The sequence below is a fragment of the Glycine max genome, chromosome 2 (genome assembly GCF_000004515.6).
Source record: "Glycine max cultivar Williams 82 chromosome 2, Glycine_max_v4.0, whole genome shotgun sequence".
In the NCBI taxonomy this organism is placed as follows: Eukaryota; Viridiplantae; Streptophyta; class Magnoliopsida; order Fabales; family Fabaceae; genus Glycine; species Glycine max.
In genome coordinates, this window is record NC_016089.4 from 15,610,508 (window position 1) to 15,629,803 (window position 19,296).

Consider the following 19,296-nt stretch of genomic DNA (forward strand, 5'->3'; position numbering starts at 1 on the left):
TATGACACTTATTAACCTAGATGAGGTTTCAGAATCACCTTCTTCAATTAGCAATGCCACAAAATATGAATTTTCAATGACAAATCTTTTTTTTATTAGCAATTGTTAGTTATTAGAATGTTAATTTTATTAGTAGGAGGGATTAAATTTGTGATCTTTTTCTATTTTTCTTTTCTTTTAACCATCCAATCCACCTTTATCCCCTCCAAAGGTGAACCCTGAAAGAACCCCCACCTAGTAAAGCATTCAAGCTCTAAGTTCATTGCTTCAATTGTCATTTTTAATGTAGTAATTTCAAAGAGTTGAAAAGTTTCAAAAGATTTATTGCACCATAAATCTTTATAAATGCATAGGTTGTGCCTTAATGCCTTCTCATCGATGCCTTTTTTAAAAGGAGTTAGTTTCCTTCTCTTGTAAAGCAGATATTCTCTATTTGATAAATTTTGCCAAGACAAACTTGACCGATAAGAATTGAGAACATTGACTTCACCATAAGAACAAAATATTAAAGAGAAGAGAAATATCAATTAAGTTAGCTGCTGCTTTGGGTGTAAATAAACTATCTGTTAAATCGAGGACCCCTAATTTATAGTGTCATACGGGTGGTGTGTCTTTAAATGGTTGGTTTCTGGTCCTTCGATTTTTATTTTTTTTGTTTCTTCATTCTTTATTAATTATAAACTCCAATTAAATAATGAAAAAGGTTACTTAAACGACATTGGAGATCAATGTGGGGAGCGGTGGAGCGCAAGATTGAGCTTAACTAATAAGTTGGTGAACGACGTCGTTCAGTATTCACAATTTTTTTATTACCTCTAATTTCACAAAACGTTTAAAAAATTGAAGTTGAAGATGCGAAAGGGAATGAGAAGGAAAGACGCATTGAGAGGTTGAAGTGACGATTAGGGTTGGGCAATATAGAACCTACTTAATTGAGACCCAAGTTATGCTCTCGTGTATTAAAAATCATCATAAGAATACATTTTTAGTAATTTTTTACTTTGATTTCTATAACAGTAAAGAAAACATATTTTTAATCATACAATTACATATAAATAATTAAAACTGATTTTATTAAATTTAATTTTGACAATTTATTTACAAATGTATAATTAATATTGATGTTATAAGAATCATTCTGTCTTTTATGTTTTGTTGAAAGTAAGTAATGTATCCTCGCAGTTCAAAGTTACAAGATTAATTTTACTAGAAAGTAAAGTGCAAATTATATTTCTTTTCTTAAATTATTAATCACTTGTGTCGCACCTTAGAAATAAAGTCATTTCGTCTTATTCCATTCCAAACATTTCCCACCAAACCAAGCATTGACACAATATGACTCCTGCTTTACTTTTTAAAACTATTGATTAAGAATGTGCCTTTCTCCTAACTCTATTCTTGAAGAATCTATAGGAAAACTACGAATATTTTATGTTTTAGAATTGCACCAAACCAAGCGCATCGACGCTGCTTTAATATTTAATATTTTATGAAAAGTGGATAAAGGTAATAACATTTGATTCAATGTATTTTTTATTTCATCCTCTTTTTAAAAAAGAAGAGAAGTTGAAGTAAATATAATTTTAAAGCTTATAAAAAAATATAGAGGTTTTGATGACGCAAAAAGGGTTTTAAGAAAATATTGCCTCAATTTTTTTTTGGAATTATTATTCTCCTCATAATGTAAAAGCATCTTTTGAATTAAAAAATATTAAGATTGATAATTAAACAACTTTAGTTTCATATTTAACGACATTATTTTAAAATTTTATTAGATTTTAAAATAATATTTAAGATTAAAAAAAAGCATAGGCAAGTACTATTTCATATTATATCTTCCTTTTTTTTCAACATGCTCTCATAAATACGAAAGAGACACGAAATAGTTAAACCCCATTAATTTCCATTTGAAAAAAGTAAGCCCCATTAATAACTATTAAATAAGGTCACTTATTTTACATTTTTTCCCCTTTGTTAGATAGTACAAGCGGCTAAAAAAAAATCTAAATTCATGCTCTCTGAAATTACATTATCAACGGGACAAATTATAAGTGTAAATGTCTAATATTGTAAATATTTTTAGTGATATTATTTAATTAAAATTAAAAAAATTCCTGATAATTCACGTTATGCACAAATTAACAAAATAAAAATTTAATTGTAATTAATAAACCAAAAATTTAATTAGCATATATCAATCAGTTCACCCAACAAAAATTGATCACATAAAATTAATCTATATTATAATTATAATCATAACATAATAATTATTTTTATTATTCAACACTATCATAATTTTCACAGACAGTACTTAATATACAAAACCAAATCAACGAGAATGTAGCTCCACAATTTTACGATTTTGTCCTTCTCAAAAGAATGAAAGATAGAATTTGATAAACGCTAAGTATAATAAAACAATGATTTGGGCATGCGTGTAAACAACTTCAAATTACATAGACCCACTTTGGCTTGACCGATGAGTACAATAATGAAGCATACAAGGAATTTTTTCAGGCTAATGAAGAGTTAAAGGCATTGTATTAGACTAATATCGTATCAACCAAGTTAGATAGTAGCTTGTGGAGAAAGAGATAAGATATCCTCAACAGTTTACTTAGGGAGAAAGTTGAATACAATTTTGAACTAATTTGACTGTTTCATTACATACACAAGTTCGTTTTATTTTTAGTTTCCAAATCATCATGACAACTCGCAACCAAAACGCAGGGTTTTGTAGTATAATGTGTGGTACAAGTAGCAAGTAGTTAGTTTAAAATCTTTAAACATCACTTTGATTGCGTACAAACATGCAAAAATAAAAAAAAGAAAGAAAAACTTGTACTTTTCAGTTGGATTAGACTCCTCTATAGTGCAGCATGCACCGCACCTTAGAGGATAAAGTGCATTTATCTTAACCATTTATTATATTAATGCTTCAAATCTTTTTAATTAGTTTAAAATTTAGTTTTAATAAAATAAAAATATACCATCAAATAAGAATAAAAAATATCCCTCACTTCACATTCGTCATTTACATTCCTTCTGGATAATTGATTTACAGATGTGATCTTCAACAGATAAGGATCAATAAGAGTTGAAGTGAGTGTCTTCTCCAATTTGTATTTGCGATCCACAAACACAATCAGGGTAAGAAGGATTACACCACGTTACAGTTGCCATTCCAAATTATCTGAAACACCACACACACAATCCCTAATTTATACACACACCATTGTATAATATATATTTATTTTATTATCATTAATTAATTTTTTCTTAATTATATCAATGTTGATATATGGGTTCATCGATATGTAGGTGACCATTGAAGGTGTTCAACTTGATATTCCTAAGAATGCTCTAGAAGACGTAGGTAATGAAGATGAAGCCAGGATAATTTTGTTTGTTTGTTTGTTATACCTATTTTTTAAAAGGCTTTATTAGACCTAAATTTAGGTGACAATTTTAAATGAATTGATAAAATCTGAACCATTAATATAATAAATGGTTAAGTGCACTTTACCTTCTAAGCACTTTAGAGGAGCTTCATCCTTTTCAGTTACATCTTGGTTACGTGCAAAAGTTTAAGTGTGCAAGTATAAGAGGAATAAAAAAAGATAAAAATGAAAAAAAGATTCAACTAAAAAAGAAATAAACTGTTTAAAATTTGCGTGAGACCCACTGTTTCAACTTTTATTTCAAAAGTGAAATAAAGTACATGGTACAACATACTTTTTTTTTTGTTAGCATCATAATCGATCATGGTAAAACCATAATCAGTTATCCCCTCCCCCTATAATTACGACGTGAACATCACCATTGATAGCCAATTATGGTCAAGCACAATCAATTATCCTCCCATTATCTATAATCTATAACAACTATTATAATGACAATTACTCCATTTTGTGTATATATTTTTTAGATAATTTTGTCCTCTAATTAATTCTAAAAACTATCCTAAATCAGATGGTTATTATAATAGATAACTCCTCAAATATGACAATTATTTACATCTTTTAATCATTTTTTATTTTTAATTAAAAAAAAGATATTGTTAGTTATTTCAGATAAAAGATGTTGTTAGTTATGGCATTGAGTATTTGAGTGCTGATTTCAAATTACTACTAATGATAAAATAATAAGTGTATTTTATTTAATATTATTTTTTTTACATATTAATTATTTTAACTCAATTATTATAATGAAAATTATCCCATTTTATGTATGTATTTTTTAGAGGATTTTGTCCTCTAGCTAATTCTAAAAACTAACCCTAAATTAGACGGTTATTGTAATAGATAACTCTTCAAACATGACAATTATTTACATCTTTTAATCATTTCTTATTTTTAATAAAAAAATACATTGTTAGTTTTTTTTAGATAAAATATATTGTTAGATAAGAAATTGGAGCTTCTGTTTTGAATTACTACAACTAATAAAAATAATAACAAAAGTGTATTTTTATTTAATATTAATTTTTTTACATACCTAATTACTTTAACTCAAATGATTTATCTTTTTTAATCTCTTTCATCTAAACTAAATAATCTTATTTTCACTTTTTTCCAACTTTATTTTATCATTTTTCATTCATTACCAATAAGTTGTTGAGTAGTATTGAACTTGACTCTCTTAAATAAAGTCTTGAGTTTAAATTTTATAAATAAAAAAATATTATTAAAAGGAAAAAAATTCTAATAAAAATGTTTAGTTAAGTTCTCTCCTAAATATTAGTTATCAACAAAGTCCATAAATATTTCATACCAATATCATAATTATAAAAGAAAAAAATCTCTTTTCATTGGTTTTCTTTTTTAGCATTTTTTTCCCCACTCTACCAACATGGGTTAATGAAGTTACACGATTTTGTGTTATTAATTAAAATTTCAAGTTACGATATACTTTATATTCATCGTGATTCACGGTAAGTAACTTCTCTTTTTAACATTTTTTCCATTATATTATCCATCTTATTCACATTTTTTGTTTTTTTTATTTATTTCATAATCATATAATTTTTTTGTACAATTACATCATAAAAACAATATCTCTTCTCTTCTGTGAACGTAGATTCATTGTAAGATTTCTGGCATTGATGTATTATTATTCGTAGAAGAGAGCTTTTCATCACCTTGGCTTAAAGTACTATATATAGATACTGTACTATAACAACTATATGTCTGGGTATCAATCGATGTTATGTCAGGGCATGCCTGATTGTGGGAAGCAAAGGCCATTGAATCTCCAGAGTTCTGACTTCTGAGTAGGTAAATCGTAAATCCATTCATAGCCAAACAAGTCTCTCTCCACATATTATGCTGTCGTTCAAGGGTAAATTCTTGGTACCATAGTAATAAGGAGTATTTATATGATAACAAGTGTCTACATTGGTTCAGAAATTAAAAGAGATTTTTTTTTTATTTGAGATACACAAAATTATGTTTTTTTTTATATTTTAGATAATAAATATTTTTTTTAATTCTTTAACTAATATTTCAAGGAGACTGGTTATCAAGATCTTATTTATATTTATGTAATTATTATTATTTTTATTTGGTTGGTACCTTCTTATTTTTAATTAAAAAAAGAGAGTTAAAAACCATGTAAAAGTACGAGTAACATGTATTGCAAGAATATTGAAAAAATCTAAAGCTGGTGAGCCATTATAATTTATAGGAGAAAATTTAATGTCAAGGGTGCAGACACAGCTTTTAACGTGAATAATAACCAAAACCTACCTTGCTTTGACAGTTTGCTCATACAAAATTAATTAGGCCGGGCCCTCTGTGGCGGGTCTAGAGGATTCATGCTTTGCATTGAATAAGATAAGATTTTTAACACCTAAAGTGGAACTAAAGGGTAAGATTTTTTTACTGTTATCTCAGCCACGTTGCAACGAAATTCACGTCCAATTTTATAAATACGTTTCTGGCTGCGGCGAATGTAAGGTGAGAAAATTATACCCCTTCTCATATTATTTGATGCATGTGTAGTGAGGCATTAACCATTATGCTATAAAGTAAAAACTAATTGAGAGATCGGTGCATTCCGAACTTAGACTTTTAAAAATATATATTTATTTATATTAATTTTTATATGAATACTAATGATGGTGGCCGTATGCGTGCAAAATATCAGAGGAACAGAAAAATTGTATGAGTTTAGTAAATATGAAAATTCCAAACTAAATTTTAAGAATATTTATTGGGTGGTATACCATGAAAGTGATGGAAAGAAAGCGATGGATATAACATGAGAGCAGTTTGCTTTGCTGTGTACAGAATCTCTGGCATTGAAACAATCTAAAGATAAAAAATCCACGAACATGTAATAGTCAGAGCCAGAGGTTTTGTACCTTTCTATTAACTTTTGCATATAGATTTAACTTGGTGATTGTCTTATCAGTTGGCACTTGGCAGTAACACGAGAGATTTCAAGACCAAGTTTGATCCAGTCCAAACAGTAAAAATCAAAACAGCAGTCCAGTAATTTCTATATTTTCAACAGAATGAAGAATTATATATCATAAGTGCAAATTTATTATCTTAAATAACCAAATAAGTTTTATGATATTAATACTAGAAAGTAACTGTTTCTGTATAGAAATTAAATTAAAACAAATATAATTCATAAAAAGATTAAAACAAATATATATGTTCATTAATTTGTTAGAATAAATAATGAACTTAGTTTAAAGATTAAAAATGTGTTTGACAATTTGCTCTAATGATTTATAAGCTAGTTTGGCTAGTATATAACTTGGTTTGACTAATTTTTTTTATGATTCTCGAGCTTATTATTTTAATAACTTCTTACTTACATTCATAAGTTAATTTAATTAGTTTGTAGTTTAGAGGGTTTATTTTTTCATTTTCATTCCCATTAATTTTCTAATTGAATCTCTTTTATTTAATTAATTTTATCATCTAAAATTTTAATTGACCTCACCAATTTTAAACATAAAAACATTTTCAAGGAATTATGTCTAGTTGCATCGATCGAAGCCCGTTTTAACAGTAATTGCATGTATGCCACATGTCCTCCCAATAATCTTCACGCATTCAACACATGGTATTTCAGCAAATATGACTGATGAGATCAGTAGTGAGTACTCAGTACTCACTGAATAGTAGAGAAGCTATGGTGTTTCCTATACATGATTTTCAGCATCTGTTGATGTCAGAACAGAATAATCACTTCGATTTCCAAACCATTGCCGAAATTCTTGCGAGTAATACTCTTCATAAACAATGTGATAAAAGTTTAAACATATAAAAAAACTGAGATGAAAATGAGACTTTTTTTGTCACCATATCTTACAAGTGCCTAGTTTTTAACGAATTTTTTATATTAATCTATGTCAAAGAATTTAAATAACTATCTTTAATAAAAAAAAATCTTTCAGTCATGTTCTTCTAAATTATAAGAACCCTTTCAAAGATTTATCTTTATTACACGCGTTACGCCTCTGTTTTTGGACCCTAAAGAAAATTTCTGAATTTGAGTTTTTGTTACATTGACCCTCTCTTATGCATAAAAAGCATTACACCTCCCTCCCCTGAGACTCAAAATAATGTTTAAAAGAATGAAGGGAATCAAGTGTAACTAGAACAAACATCAAGAAAGACTCATGTAATTTATTATATTTTTTTTTCATCCGCGGTATTCAAATTAGAACTTAATTAAAAATATTAAAAAAAACTTACTTAAAAAATTTAAAACTAATTAATTCTATTGAAACTAACTAGTGTTACTGAGTTAAAAAAGTACTATAATAATAACTCCTTTAACTTTAATAGTATTATTAGTGTGTAGCTGATAGATTCAACAACTCAATTCCAATAAAGCACAGACTCCGAAAGAGCAATAACCACTGCAAAATAACCCAAAACACTGCGAGTAGGGCAGCTGCGGCACGGGATGCAAGTAAGTGAGTAACTACTTCGATCGGATCATTGACTAGACCGAATTTTATAACTGTTGTTGCGACAACTAACCAATGTAGCAATATCCTTGTTTGGATTAAGAAAAACGTGCGTGAGAACTTGGTTGCATGTTAGACTATGCTCTTCTTACGTATATGAACAAATTGTCATGGCTCAGTATAACATATGGTAAATATAAGTGTTCTTTGACTGCTCACTTGATATACTAATGGATAGGGTCTATGTAGAACCATATAGTATTGATTTTTATACTTCTGTTTAAAAAAAATATTCGTATTTGATCTAGTTACTTGGATAGGGTTAATGTAAAACCATATAACTACTACTTCAACACTCTATAGTCTATACTCTATACACTCATATACCACTGTCACCATAGTTGTGAAACCTTGTTCGATTCGGTTTGGTCGATTGGACTAGTTCAATTGGATTGGTTCTATAATTAGATAGGTCAGACAATTGATCCGGCATGATCCGGTCAAATCCGACCGATTAGATTATTGGATCTCGATTGGATTAGTCGGTTTTACAAAAAAAAAAAATATCCTTTCTACAACATCGTTTTGATGTCTCATTATTATTAATTGTTATTTTGGATTTTTGAATATGGATGGATTTTTTTACTTAAATAACATTAGTTATATACTTATAATATATATATATATATATATATATATATATATATATAGTTTTAAATTTTTAATATATACTGGGTCAATTACTGGTTCACCGGTTGGATCGTTAACCTAGTGACTCACTACTTCGATCGGATCAATGACTAGACCGAATTTCACAACTGTTGTTGTGACAACTAACCAGTGTAGCAATATTCGTGTTTGGATTAATAAAAACGTGCGTGAGAACTTGGTTACATGTTAGACTATGCTCTTCTTACGTATATGAACAGATTGTCATGGCTGAGTATAACATATGGTAAATATAAGTGTTCTTTGACTGCTCACTTGATATACTAATGGATATGGTCTATGTAGAGCCATATAGTATTGATTTTTATACTTGTGTTTAAAAAAAATATTCGTATTTGATCTAGTTACTTGGATAGGGTCAATGTAGAACCATATAACTACTAACTACTACTTCAATACTCTATACACTTATATACCACTGCCACCATAGTTGTGAAACCTTGTTTGGTTCAGTTCGGTCGATTGGACTAGTTCAATTGGATTGGTTCTATAATTAGATAGGTCATACAATTGATCCGGTTAAATCCGACCAATTAGATTATTGGATCTCGATTGGATTAGTCAGTTTTACAAAAAAAAAAAAATATCACTTCTACAATGTCGTTTTGATGTCTTATTATTATTAATTATTATTTTGGATTTTTGAATATGGATGGATTTTTTTACTTAAATAACATTAGTTATATACTTATAATATATATATAGTTTTAAAATTTTAATATATACTGGGTCAAACTGGATCAATTACTGGTTCACCGGTTGGATCACTAACCTAGTGACTCACTACTTCGATCGGATCAATGACTAGACCGAATTTCACAACTGTTGTTGCGACAACTAACCAGTGTAGCAATATTTGTGTTTGGATTAATAAAAACGTGCGTGAGAACTTGGTTACATGTTAGACTATGCTCTTCTTACGTATATGAATAGATTGTCATGACTGAGTATAACATATGGTAAATATAAGTGTTCTTTGATTGCTCACTTGATATACTAATGGATAGGGTCTATGTAGAACCATATAGTATCGATTTATATACATGTGTTCAAAAAAAAATATTCATATTTGATCTCATATTTATACATGTAACAAATTTAACACACATACTTGTGCTAGGGTACTTATATATTCATAGTGCACTTGCGACTCACATTGTATTATTGTATAAAGTTTATAAATCAATAAAAATATATTAATTAAAAAATTACTACATGTAAATTGAAAATCCAATTTTAAATAATCTAAACATCCACACATAATATTAAATATAAACAAAAATAACATCAATTTGTTCAAACTTAAGTCATAAATAAACAACATTACAAAAGTAATCATCCAACATAATGATTCTTAACATTAATATTCTAACCACTTAACAAATTTTTTTAATTAAATTCGGACATCATTTGATGAAAATATACATAAATTTATTATTTTTAAATAAAGCGAAACAAATATAATATAAGACATCTTAAATCTAATATTATTATGCTACATACAGAAAATAATAATATTCAAGATTTACAAGTCAATAAAAACCAAAATGCTATTTGGAAGCATTTGGATGATATTGACCTCAACATAAATTTGCTAATATGAAATTTATAAACTAAAACCATAATTATATTTCATCGTCTTAACATAAAAATGCTTACATGAAATAAAATTAATAATAGATACTTAATTATATAGAACTTAGTAACACACTTAAATTAGAATGCATGAATCGCGACTTTAAAATATTAATTGAATTAAAAAGTATATTTTTTTAATAAAAAAATATATGCATAATATAAATTATTTAATTAAGTAACAAATCTCAATTACATTAATATATAATATATATGTTGTGCATGACGAGATAAGGTAGACACTATAATACTCATACCCTATCCATTTGCTCTCATAAATAAGTAATTATCTTTCCCAACTTATGAATATTTTTAAGATACCCATAAGAATCCATTTTGCTATTCCTACGGCTGACCCACACCTAATTAACTACAATAAATTAACATACGTAAGATTTACTCTATGATTGTTTGACTCTAGTGATCTAGTAGGTTAGTTCTGTGTGGGGCGGCCAAAGAAGGAAAGGACAAATTAAAAGAGTGTGTGGAGTTACAACTTCACACATTGTTTAATTTTTCCTTTCTTTTAATACGGAAACATATATTGTCCTTAGGAAAATTAAAGAAAAGAAACAATATCATGCATTTTTCTTTCCCTTTCAACTACTTATCTAACAACGACATTCATAAACGAAGTTATATATATATATATATATATATATATGTTAGTTTAGAAAGGCCAAGAAAACAATGAAATATCAGTACTTGGATGCAACTGCGTGTATAGTTAGGATGTTTTTGAATGAGAAATTGATTTGCTCAATAACATGAAAATATTTTAAAAAAATTAAAAACAAAAAGTGAAAAGGAAATAAACAAAAAATAAAATATATATTGCTGTGGCAAGGGGTTATGTTGTTATTGGTTGGTGGTAATTACATTATCCTAGAGGTGTAATTATATCTAACCAGTAACTGAAACTTCTTATTTTTGGGTACCCCTGGTACCAAGTTTTTTAATAATAATATTCATTGGCTGATAAAAAAAATTTAAATCAAAAGTGAAAATAAAAATTGTTTGAGTGGCCTCTTTTTTTTTTTTTTTTTTTTTAAAAAAAAATCAAAATTGTTTCCAAATCAATACTTATCAAACAAATTTATATTTTTCTATAAAATAACAGTTCTTCAGAACTATTTTACAGAGTATACTTTAAAAAAGTAAAAAAACAATGAAATAGACCCTTCGTATCATTACGTTTGGACTTGTTTTTTAAACCAAATTTAACACTTAATTTTATTTATCCTGATGAAATAATGATTACTTAAAATGCAATGCTAAGTTTGATTAGACAATAATATCAACAATATCTGTAATATTATAGGTTTTATAAAGAAAAAAGTCACCCCTCACGCGACCTAATACGAAAATGAAGGCGTGCGGGCTTATGCCCTATCTAAGTTAGACGACAAATATGGCATTTCCCCGATGTTAAGAAACAAGGAAAAATATAACAGTGACACACACGTGAGATACTACAAGACTACGTAGTAGCATTATAGTAGCCTAAGTTATGAAGATTTATTTAAGAATTAGACAGTATCCCCTCGTGGTTCAGCCGTAGGAATTAAAAGTGTTATTGACACACCCAAATGGGATTAAATGTCTCTTTTGCCCACATGTCCAAATCCCTACACCCACTACTCCTCCCCCCTCCTCTATGACTTCCAACTCCCCTAACTCCCTCCTCCAAGCACCCTTGCCCTTCCCTACTCCCTAGTTGAGATCCGAGTAGCATCATGTTGCGTGCAACTTCCTCACCCTGCCACCACCCAACCCATAACCATTGCGCCATTTTTGCCCTAGATATGAACCCAGCGACCCCAATTTTGGGTGTGTGCAGCACCACCATGCTCTAATAGACCCATGCATGCATGACCTCAACCTTCAAGGCTACGCATGCGTGAGTTTGCTGTACCACCGTGTCATCCGTGCACCCCACCATCATGGGTGCCACTTTCCTGCACCACCATTTTGGGATTTTGTTGCAGGTTTTGCTGAGGGGTTTATGGATTTGGGGTGAGGTGTTTTGAGTTGGTGTTGTTGTTCTCAATGGGTTTGGGATGAGTGACTGCTCTTCTGGTATTGGGGATGTTCAGTTAACAATAAAAACACGATTCCTTTTTGTTTCCGTAAATAAAATAATTCTCTAGGCAGGTTTGACGTCCTTCCTGAATTGAAGCCCATGCAACGGATTCACCAGGGCCCATGACAAGGCCCAATCTACTGTCTGACACGAGCACAAATTGGGTTCGAGCAAAAAGAAAGCGTAAATACAACGGTGAGTCGAGGGTATGATTGTAATTGGACAGAGAAAAAGTGGAGAAGGGAAGCGAAAAACCCACGCTTCGGGTTTTTAAATTCTCTGGCCCTATTTGAAAAAAGGTTGGGTTAGAATCATTACGGTTGTTTTAATTTTGCATGATTTCCCTCCAGTTTTTTCCACATGCACGCGCTGCTTTCCATATCCGCATATTTTTTTAATGGAAAAATATCGACCCGCATTTACTTGATTTTTAATTTTCCCCGCTCCACCAGATACCAGTACCATCTTTTAAAACACTCAACCAATCCTCTTCAAACTTCTCCAATTTCAGAAGAAGAAGAAGAAGAAGAAAAAAACCCCTCCCTCACACTCTTTCTAGGGTTTCACTTCGCGATTGCATTCTCGCCGAGGTACTCAATCCGTTCCCTCGTTTCTCTCTGCTCACTTTTTCTTCTGGATAACGTTGTTATAATACTCTCTCTCTCTCTCTCTCTCTCTCTCTCTCGGGTTTTAGGGTTTTCCCCCATTTTCATTTTAACTTTCTTTCCGGCGTGGTGTCGTAGTTGTTCTGTTTGGTTTACTCTCAATTTTTTAGAAAATGAAACTATGCTTCGATTCATGGATTTCTCCCCGAACTGGATCTTTGTAATTTCTTTCACTGCTCTTTATAATTATCAAGAATGTTCACTTGAGATGTTGAAACAGCATTTATGTTCGCAAATGCTGGATCCGTAAATTTTTAGGTCCGTGTTATTATCTCTTGGAATTCATGTAGTTTGTCCCTTTTGGTTTTACACGCACTAGGTCGATGTATTTTATGTGATATGTTTTTTGGATTTTATATCGTAGTTGTTGACTTTTGCAAATGAATGAATGTTAAATTTTAGGTTTTTTGTGGCCATTAATAACCAGATTTTTCTACAGTATATCACAATATTCATATTATGATTTTTTGATTTTGTTTTTGATTTTATTGGGTTGTTGCTATTATTTTTAGAGTTTCCAATTCAAGATTTTCCGTAAGCAGTTTCTGTCTTCTATTGTTTTCTGGTTGTAGTGAAATGTATGGTTTTATCAAAGACCTGTAAAATTGCTGTTATACTTGTTTCCAGGTTGCCTTGATATGGATTCTACAAGTCAGGCATACCAACATCGCCCCCTTACCATCAAATTATGGCCTCCTAGCCAGAGTACTAGGCTAATGCTTGTAGAGCGGATGACCAAGAACCTTACAACTCCGTCAATTTTCTCTAGAAAGTATGGCCTTCTTAGCAAGGAAGAGGCTGAGGAGGATGCGAAACACATTGAGGATGTAGCTTTTGCTACTGCAACCCAACATTTTGAGAAGGAGCCTGATGGTGATGGGAGTTCTGCTGTGCAAATTTATGCTAAGGAATCAAGTAAGCTCATGTTGGAGGCTCTGAAAAGAGGCCCAAAAGTGAAGGAGGATGGAGAGTTGATAACTGAAAAGTCTGGTTCAACTGCTGAAACTGTTTTTGACATATCTGGGGGTCGCAGAGACTTTATTAGTGGGGAGGAAGCTGCAGAAGTTTTGAAACCATTGACGGGACCAAAGTATTATACCAAGATATGTTTTAGCAATAGAAGTTTTGGCTTGGATGCTGCCCGTGTTGCTGAACCCATTCTATTATCAGTTAAGGATCAATTGAAAGAGGTGGATCTTTCAGATTTCATTGCTGGAAGACCAGAAGCAGAGGCTCTTGAAGTGATGACTATATTTTCTTCTGCACTGGAAGGTAGTGTTTTGAGGTATCTGAACCTGTCAAATAATGCCATGGGTGAAAAAGGGGTTAGAGCTTTTCGGTCACTCCTAAAATCACAAACTAGCTTGGAGGAGCTTTATTTGATGAATGATGGTATATCAGAGGAAGCTGCAAAAGCAGTTTCTGAATTGCTTCCTTCCACTGAGAAGCTTAGGGTTCTTCATTTCCATAACAACATGACTGGGGATGAAGGGGCAATTGCTATTGCTGAAATTGTGAAACATTCCCCAGCTTTGGAAGATTTTCGGTGCTCATCAACCAGAGTAGGCTCTGATGGTGGAGTTGCCCTTGCTGAAGCACTTGGGGCTTGTAAACATTTGAGGAAGCTTGACTTGCGTGACAACATGTTTGGAGAAGAAGCTGGAGTTGCTCTAAGTAAAGTTATACCTGCATTTACAGATCTTACAGAGATATACCTCAGTTATTTGAACCTGGAGGATGATGGTGCAGAAGCCCTTGCTAATGCCCTCAAGGAATCTGCACCATCACTGGAAATTTTGGATTTGGCTGGGAATGACATTACTGCAAAAGCTTCTGCTTCTGTGGCTGCCTGTATATCATCAAAACAATTCCTCACCAAGTTAAATTTATCTGAGAATGAACTGAAGGATGAAGGTGCAGTTTTGATCAGCAAGGCACTGGAAGGAGGTCACGGCCAATTAATTGAAGTTGATTTGAGCACTAACTCGATCACATGGTCAGGAGCTAAGCTGGTGGCTGAAGCTGTTGTGGGAAAACCAGGTTTTAAGTTGCTTAACATTAATGCTAACTTCATTTCTGATGAAGGAATTGATGAGTTGAAAAATATATTCAAAAACTCACCTGATATGCTGGGTCCTTTGGATGAGAATAATCCTGATGGAGAAGACACTGATGAGGAGGCTGAAGAAGATGCTGATCATGATGAATTGGAATCAAAACTGAAGGGCCTTGGGATTTAGGAAGATTCGCAGGAACAAACATGCAACCTTTACTCAAGATTAATCTGTAGGCCATTTAATATTTTCAACAGACACACTTGTTTCATGCACAATAGCTAGCTTTGATCTTTGTATTTTAGATATTCTATTCCATGACCCGACATTTTAGAAGTTTACTAGATGTATGCTCTTAATATATCTGGCAAAACAAGAATGGTATTAGCTGCAGAAATTTTTGGGTTCTATTGTGCTTTTGCTGGCAATTTGTTTTCTTTCGTTGCTGGGTCTCTGCGGTCTCTCTATATTTTGGCAATTGATTCCATTCGCAGATTATTTGAATAACCGCATCATATTTTGTGGTTGTGCCTTGTAGGCTATAAACAACACAGACCAATTGCATGCAATGGATCTAAAAGTAATTGGCGTAGGTGCGTAGCTAACTTGAATGTAGTTACAGTATCTCGGTGCTTTAGTTGAAAAATATGCTGGCAGACCTAAATATTGACTCTTTATCCATGATTCCTTATGTTTTCTCTTTGAAATTTGTACGTTTTGTAAAATGATGGGTTGCAAGATCAAGTGCAAGTTGGAATGGAAATGATGTTTTGCGCATTTTAAGGAAATTTCAATTGAACGTTATCGTGGCCAAAAGTAAACAAATTATTCTTTCATACTTTTCAATAAAAAAATACACTATCAATAAAAATTAGTGGTTTTGATTAATTTAAGTACACATTTTATTCCTCAAAAAGACTACTCACTGAAATTAATTCCATCAAAATTAAACGGATAAATCAAACGGGCGCTTAAATTGTTTTCAATTTTTTTATTATCGGGTGTATTTTTTTCAAGGGAGAATGCGACTATAGATGGTTTATTTGGTTATCCACTTGGCATGGATCTGGTACTCACCATGCTAATTATAATTGGATAGTGGTTAGTGGTTACTTTGGTTGTGTTGAACCGGTGGTTCATATCCAACGGTTTTCTTCCTCCTTGCACGGGGATTAGTGCTTTTATTATTTATAGTTTGAAGATAGCATCGGACTGAATTTGGAATGATTTTAGTCATGATATCCTAACTGAGCTGCTTAAGCACCATAAAACCAACTTTAACATATTGCTCCGCAAGTATTTGAGCTCTGCAAGCATCTTGTTTAATAAGCATTTCTCACTATACACGCATTAGTTACTTTTTTCTTTAAGTATCGATTGCTTATTGTAGCACCGGTACTATTTGTTTTTAAGATATTAAAAAAAATAAAAAATAAACATAAATGATTATAAGAATGAAAGTGACTGTTACATTGCAGATAAAATAAATTTTTGTGAATCCCATTGGAAGCACTCAAAGAGAGTTGCTCCATTGTGAGAATTAAGTATTCAAAGATACTTGAATTGGAAAGAATAAAAGTGAGTGATATATACATGTGAGTTCCATTTTAAGCACCCGAAGTGAGTTGTTGTTGGGTTAGAGATACTGTAAGTTTCTTTTGTTTTATGTAATAAGGAGAGAAGTAACTTTCTTCATTGCACATCATTTAAATTGAGCGACAAAAAAAATCTTACAGTCTTGTCTGAATTGTTTTTACACATTTTGGATATAAATGGATCACACAGTCACCGGAACTTTCAACGCCTCCAATATCTTATCATCTAGCTCGAACTGGATGGACTTCTTATCTCTCCCAATCTTTACGTACTCCTCAAACCGTTCTTTTAGGTCTTCAGGGAGGTTTGTGGTTGATTGCCATCCCAATTTAGCTTTGGCTGCTCTAGGTTCTGCATAGAAGTGCTGCATAATACATAAAGAAGATTGTATAAAGTGTAAGGCTATAACCAAGAAGGTTGAATAATTGAAAATATTTGTACAATATGTGTCAGCTTGATAGAGCATTCTAAATGGGTTGCAAGAATTCAATACAATGTATGTGTAACTTTTCTTGGTATGAGCTTAATTCGTTTAGTAGTAATTTGTGTTAAACAAGACATTCTAAACAGATATTTTTGTTGCAAGTATTCAAAACTATGTATGCGTAATTTTTTTAGTGTGCAAAACAAAGTCAGAAAACTGATTAACAAGGGAGCATTATCACCCTGTCCTGTTAATCACTTTAATGATTTGTGTTCAGCATTAGGGCGTTTCCATGCATTATGCAATAAGGTTTTAAACTAGATCAGAAGATAGGGTAATAGTAAGTACATAGGTGCGGAAAGGGAAAGCCTTCTTTGCATCAACTCCAACAGCTTTTGGATCATAATGCAAAATGTTAACGGGGCGCCCTGCAGCTTGAGCACATAGTTTGGCTATTCCGTCTAGAGTCACTGCACGGTCACTTACGCAGTTGAAAATGGTCTGATTTGCAGCTTCTGGATTCTCAACAGCTAGAGTAAGCATTGAGGACAAGTCCCTAACATGAGCTATGTTACTGAGTTGCAGTCCCGAGCCAGGAATTGGCACAGGTCTGTCCCGAACAATCCCTACAAATATGACATTGCACATTGTTTTTAGTATTGATCCTTCTAGAAAAGATTATTTATTGAAACAAGGATTCATATGTAGTATTAAAAGCTAATAATAAAGTTTGTTTAGAAAGTTCCCCTTACTGTCAAAAAACCACTCCTCACAGTCTTTATTGTTGCCAGACCCAATCATGTACTGTGGCCGGAACACTGCCCAACTTCCAAAGGTTTCTTCAATGTATTTCTCCACTTCAACATGACCAGCATCTGCTTTAACAACATCCTACACCACAGTGCATTTTCACTTCAATTTTATATAATTGCTATTGGCATAGTAGTTTTACAAATGCTAATTGGGGAATATAAGAATATTCAACATACGCCTTCAACATGTGGAGGTTCATCTGTTGGTTTGTAGATTCCAGCACTGCTGACGAACAGGAATTGCTTGACACCTGAACTCTTGGCCCAATCAATCACCGGCCTACAAGTGAAGTCTGATATTTATCATGTCTGTCTTAGATATTGCATCTAGTAATGTCCATGAGTTCTGTTTCTTTAACAGAATTCTAACAATTGCATTATGCTATCATAGTAGCATGGAACTAATACAAATTGTATGTGTTACATGCCACTTAAGTTAACAAGAAGGCATGCAAGTCAAGTATTATACACAAGTGCACGAGAATTAAATATAACAAACCTCACAGTCTCAAGATCCTTGCCATTGTTGTCCAAGACCACATCAAACACTTCCCCTCCTACAACACTCCCTACTTCTGCAGGATTTCCCCACACCGTGCGCCCTCCGGCACTCACAATTTCCTGATTATTCCACGATAAAATCTCGACATGGTGATTGGAATTCACAACATTTATTGATTTTAATCAATGCAAGTAGCTAAATCCAGACAACATGAATATGTCTAATACGAAAAAAGAATTAAATTTAAAGATCACATACTGAGAATCTGTTGAAAGGAGGTTTCTTCATCTTGTCGGAGCCTTCTTCACCAACAGTGAGTATGGTGACTGAGTGGCCAGCACCAAGAAGCTCTTTGGCAAAGTAAAAGCCAATGATGGCATGCCCGCCGCTGTTGGTATTCACGATGAGCACCTTCTTCTTCTCGGCGGCACTGGCACTGATGCTGAAGGCAGCATGAGTGGCAAAGTGTGTAGAACTTGAAGAATAGTATGACAAAAAGGAAGGAGAAATTGATAGAGAGAAGGATGAGGAGTGAAGGGAAGAAGAGAAAGAAAGGCGCGAAGTAGAAGGGTGTGAAAATGGGAGGAGGTTGGAAGAGGATGCAGAGAAGAGCACAGTGGATGAGGAAGAAGCAATGGTGGCCATTGGTCGGTAACTCCTCTGCTTTCAGAGACTATGAGAACCAGCAGTTCCAGATAAAGCTAACTTAACTGATATCTACCATCCTCATTTCTCATTACCAACCAACATATGTGGTCATAGACACTACACAAATTTAGGATGTTAATCACTTTTCCTATTCAAAGAGGCTAAACTAATATGAACATAAATGAAGTCCACAAATTATGGATGTTTATTGTTTA

The 19,296-nt window shown here is 32.1% G+C and overlaps 2 protein-coding genes across 2 annotated transcripts; one reads left to right on the forward strand and one right to left on the reverse strand.

The window, feature by feature from the left end:
• Positions 1-12,687: 12,687 nt before the first annotated feature.
• On the forward strand, positions 12,688-15,507 carry LOC100796487 (RAN GTPase-activating protein 1). The gene is made up of 2 exons (XM_003518877.5): positions 12,688-12,970; positions 13,673-15,507. The coding sequence occupies exon 2, from the start codon at positions 13,684-13,686 to the stop codon at positions 15,283-15,285; it is 1,602 nt and encodes a 533-aa protein (XP_003518925.1). The 5' UTR covers positions 12,688-12,970; positions 13,673-13,683; the 3' UTR covers positions 15,286-15,507.
• A 1,253-nt stretch (positions 15,508-16,760) lies between these two features.
• LOC100795966 (chloroplast stem-loop binding protein of 41 kDa a, chloroplastic) lies at positions 16,761-19,230 on the reverse strand. The gene is made up of 6 exons (XM_003518876.5): positions 18,692-19,230; positions 18,431-18,552; positions 18,109-18,211; positions 17,872-18,010; positions 17,468-17,745; positions 16,761-17,059 (listed from the first exon to the last, which is right to left on the reverse strand). Exons 1-6 carry the CDS (start codon positions 19,076-19,078, stop codon positions 16,877-16,879), a joined length of 1,212 nt encoding a protein of 403 aa, XP_003518924.1. The 5' UTR covers positions 19,079-19,230; the 3' UTR covers positions 16,761-16,876.
• Positions 19,231-19,296: the final 66 nt, after the last annotated feature.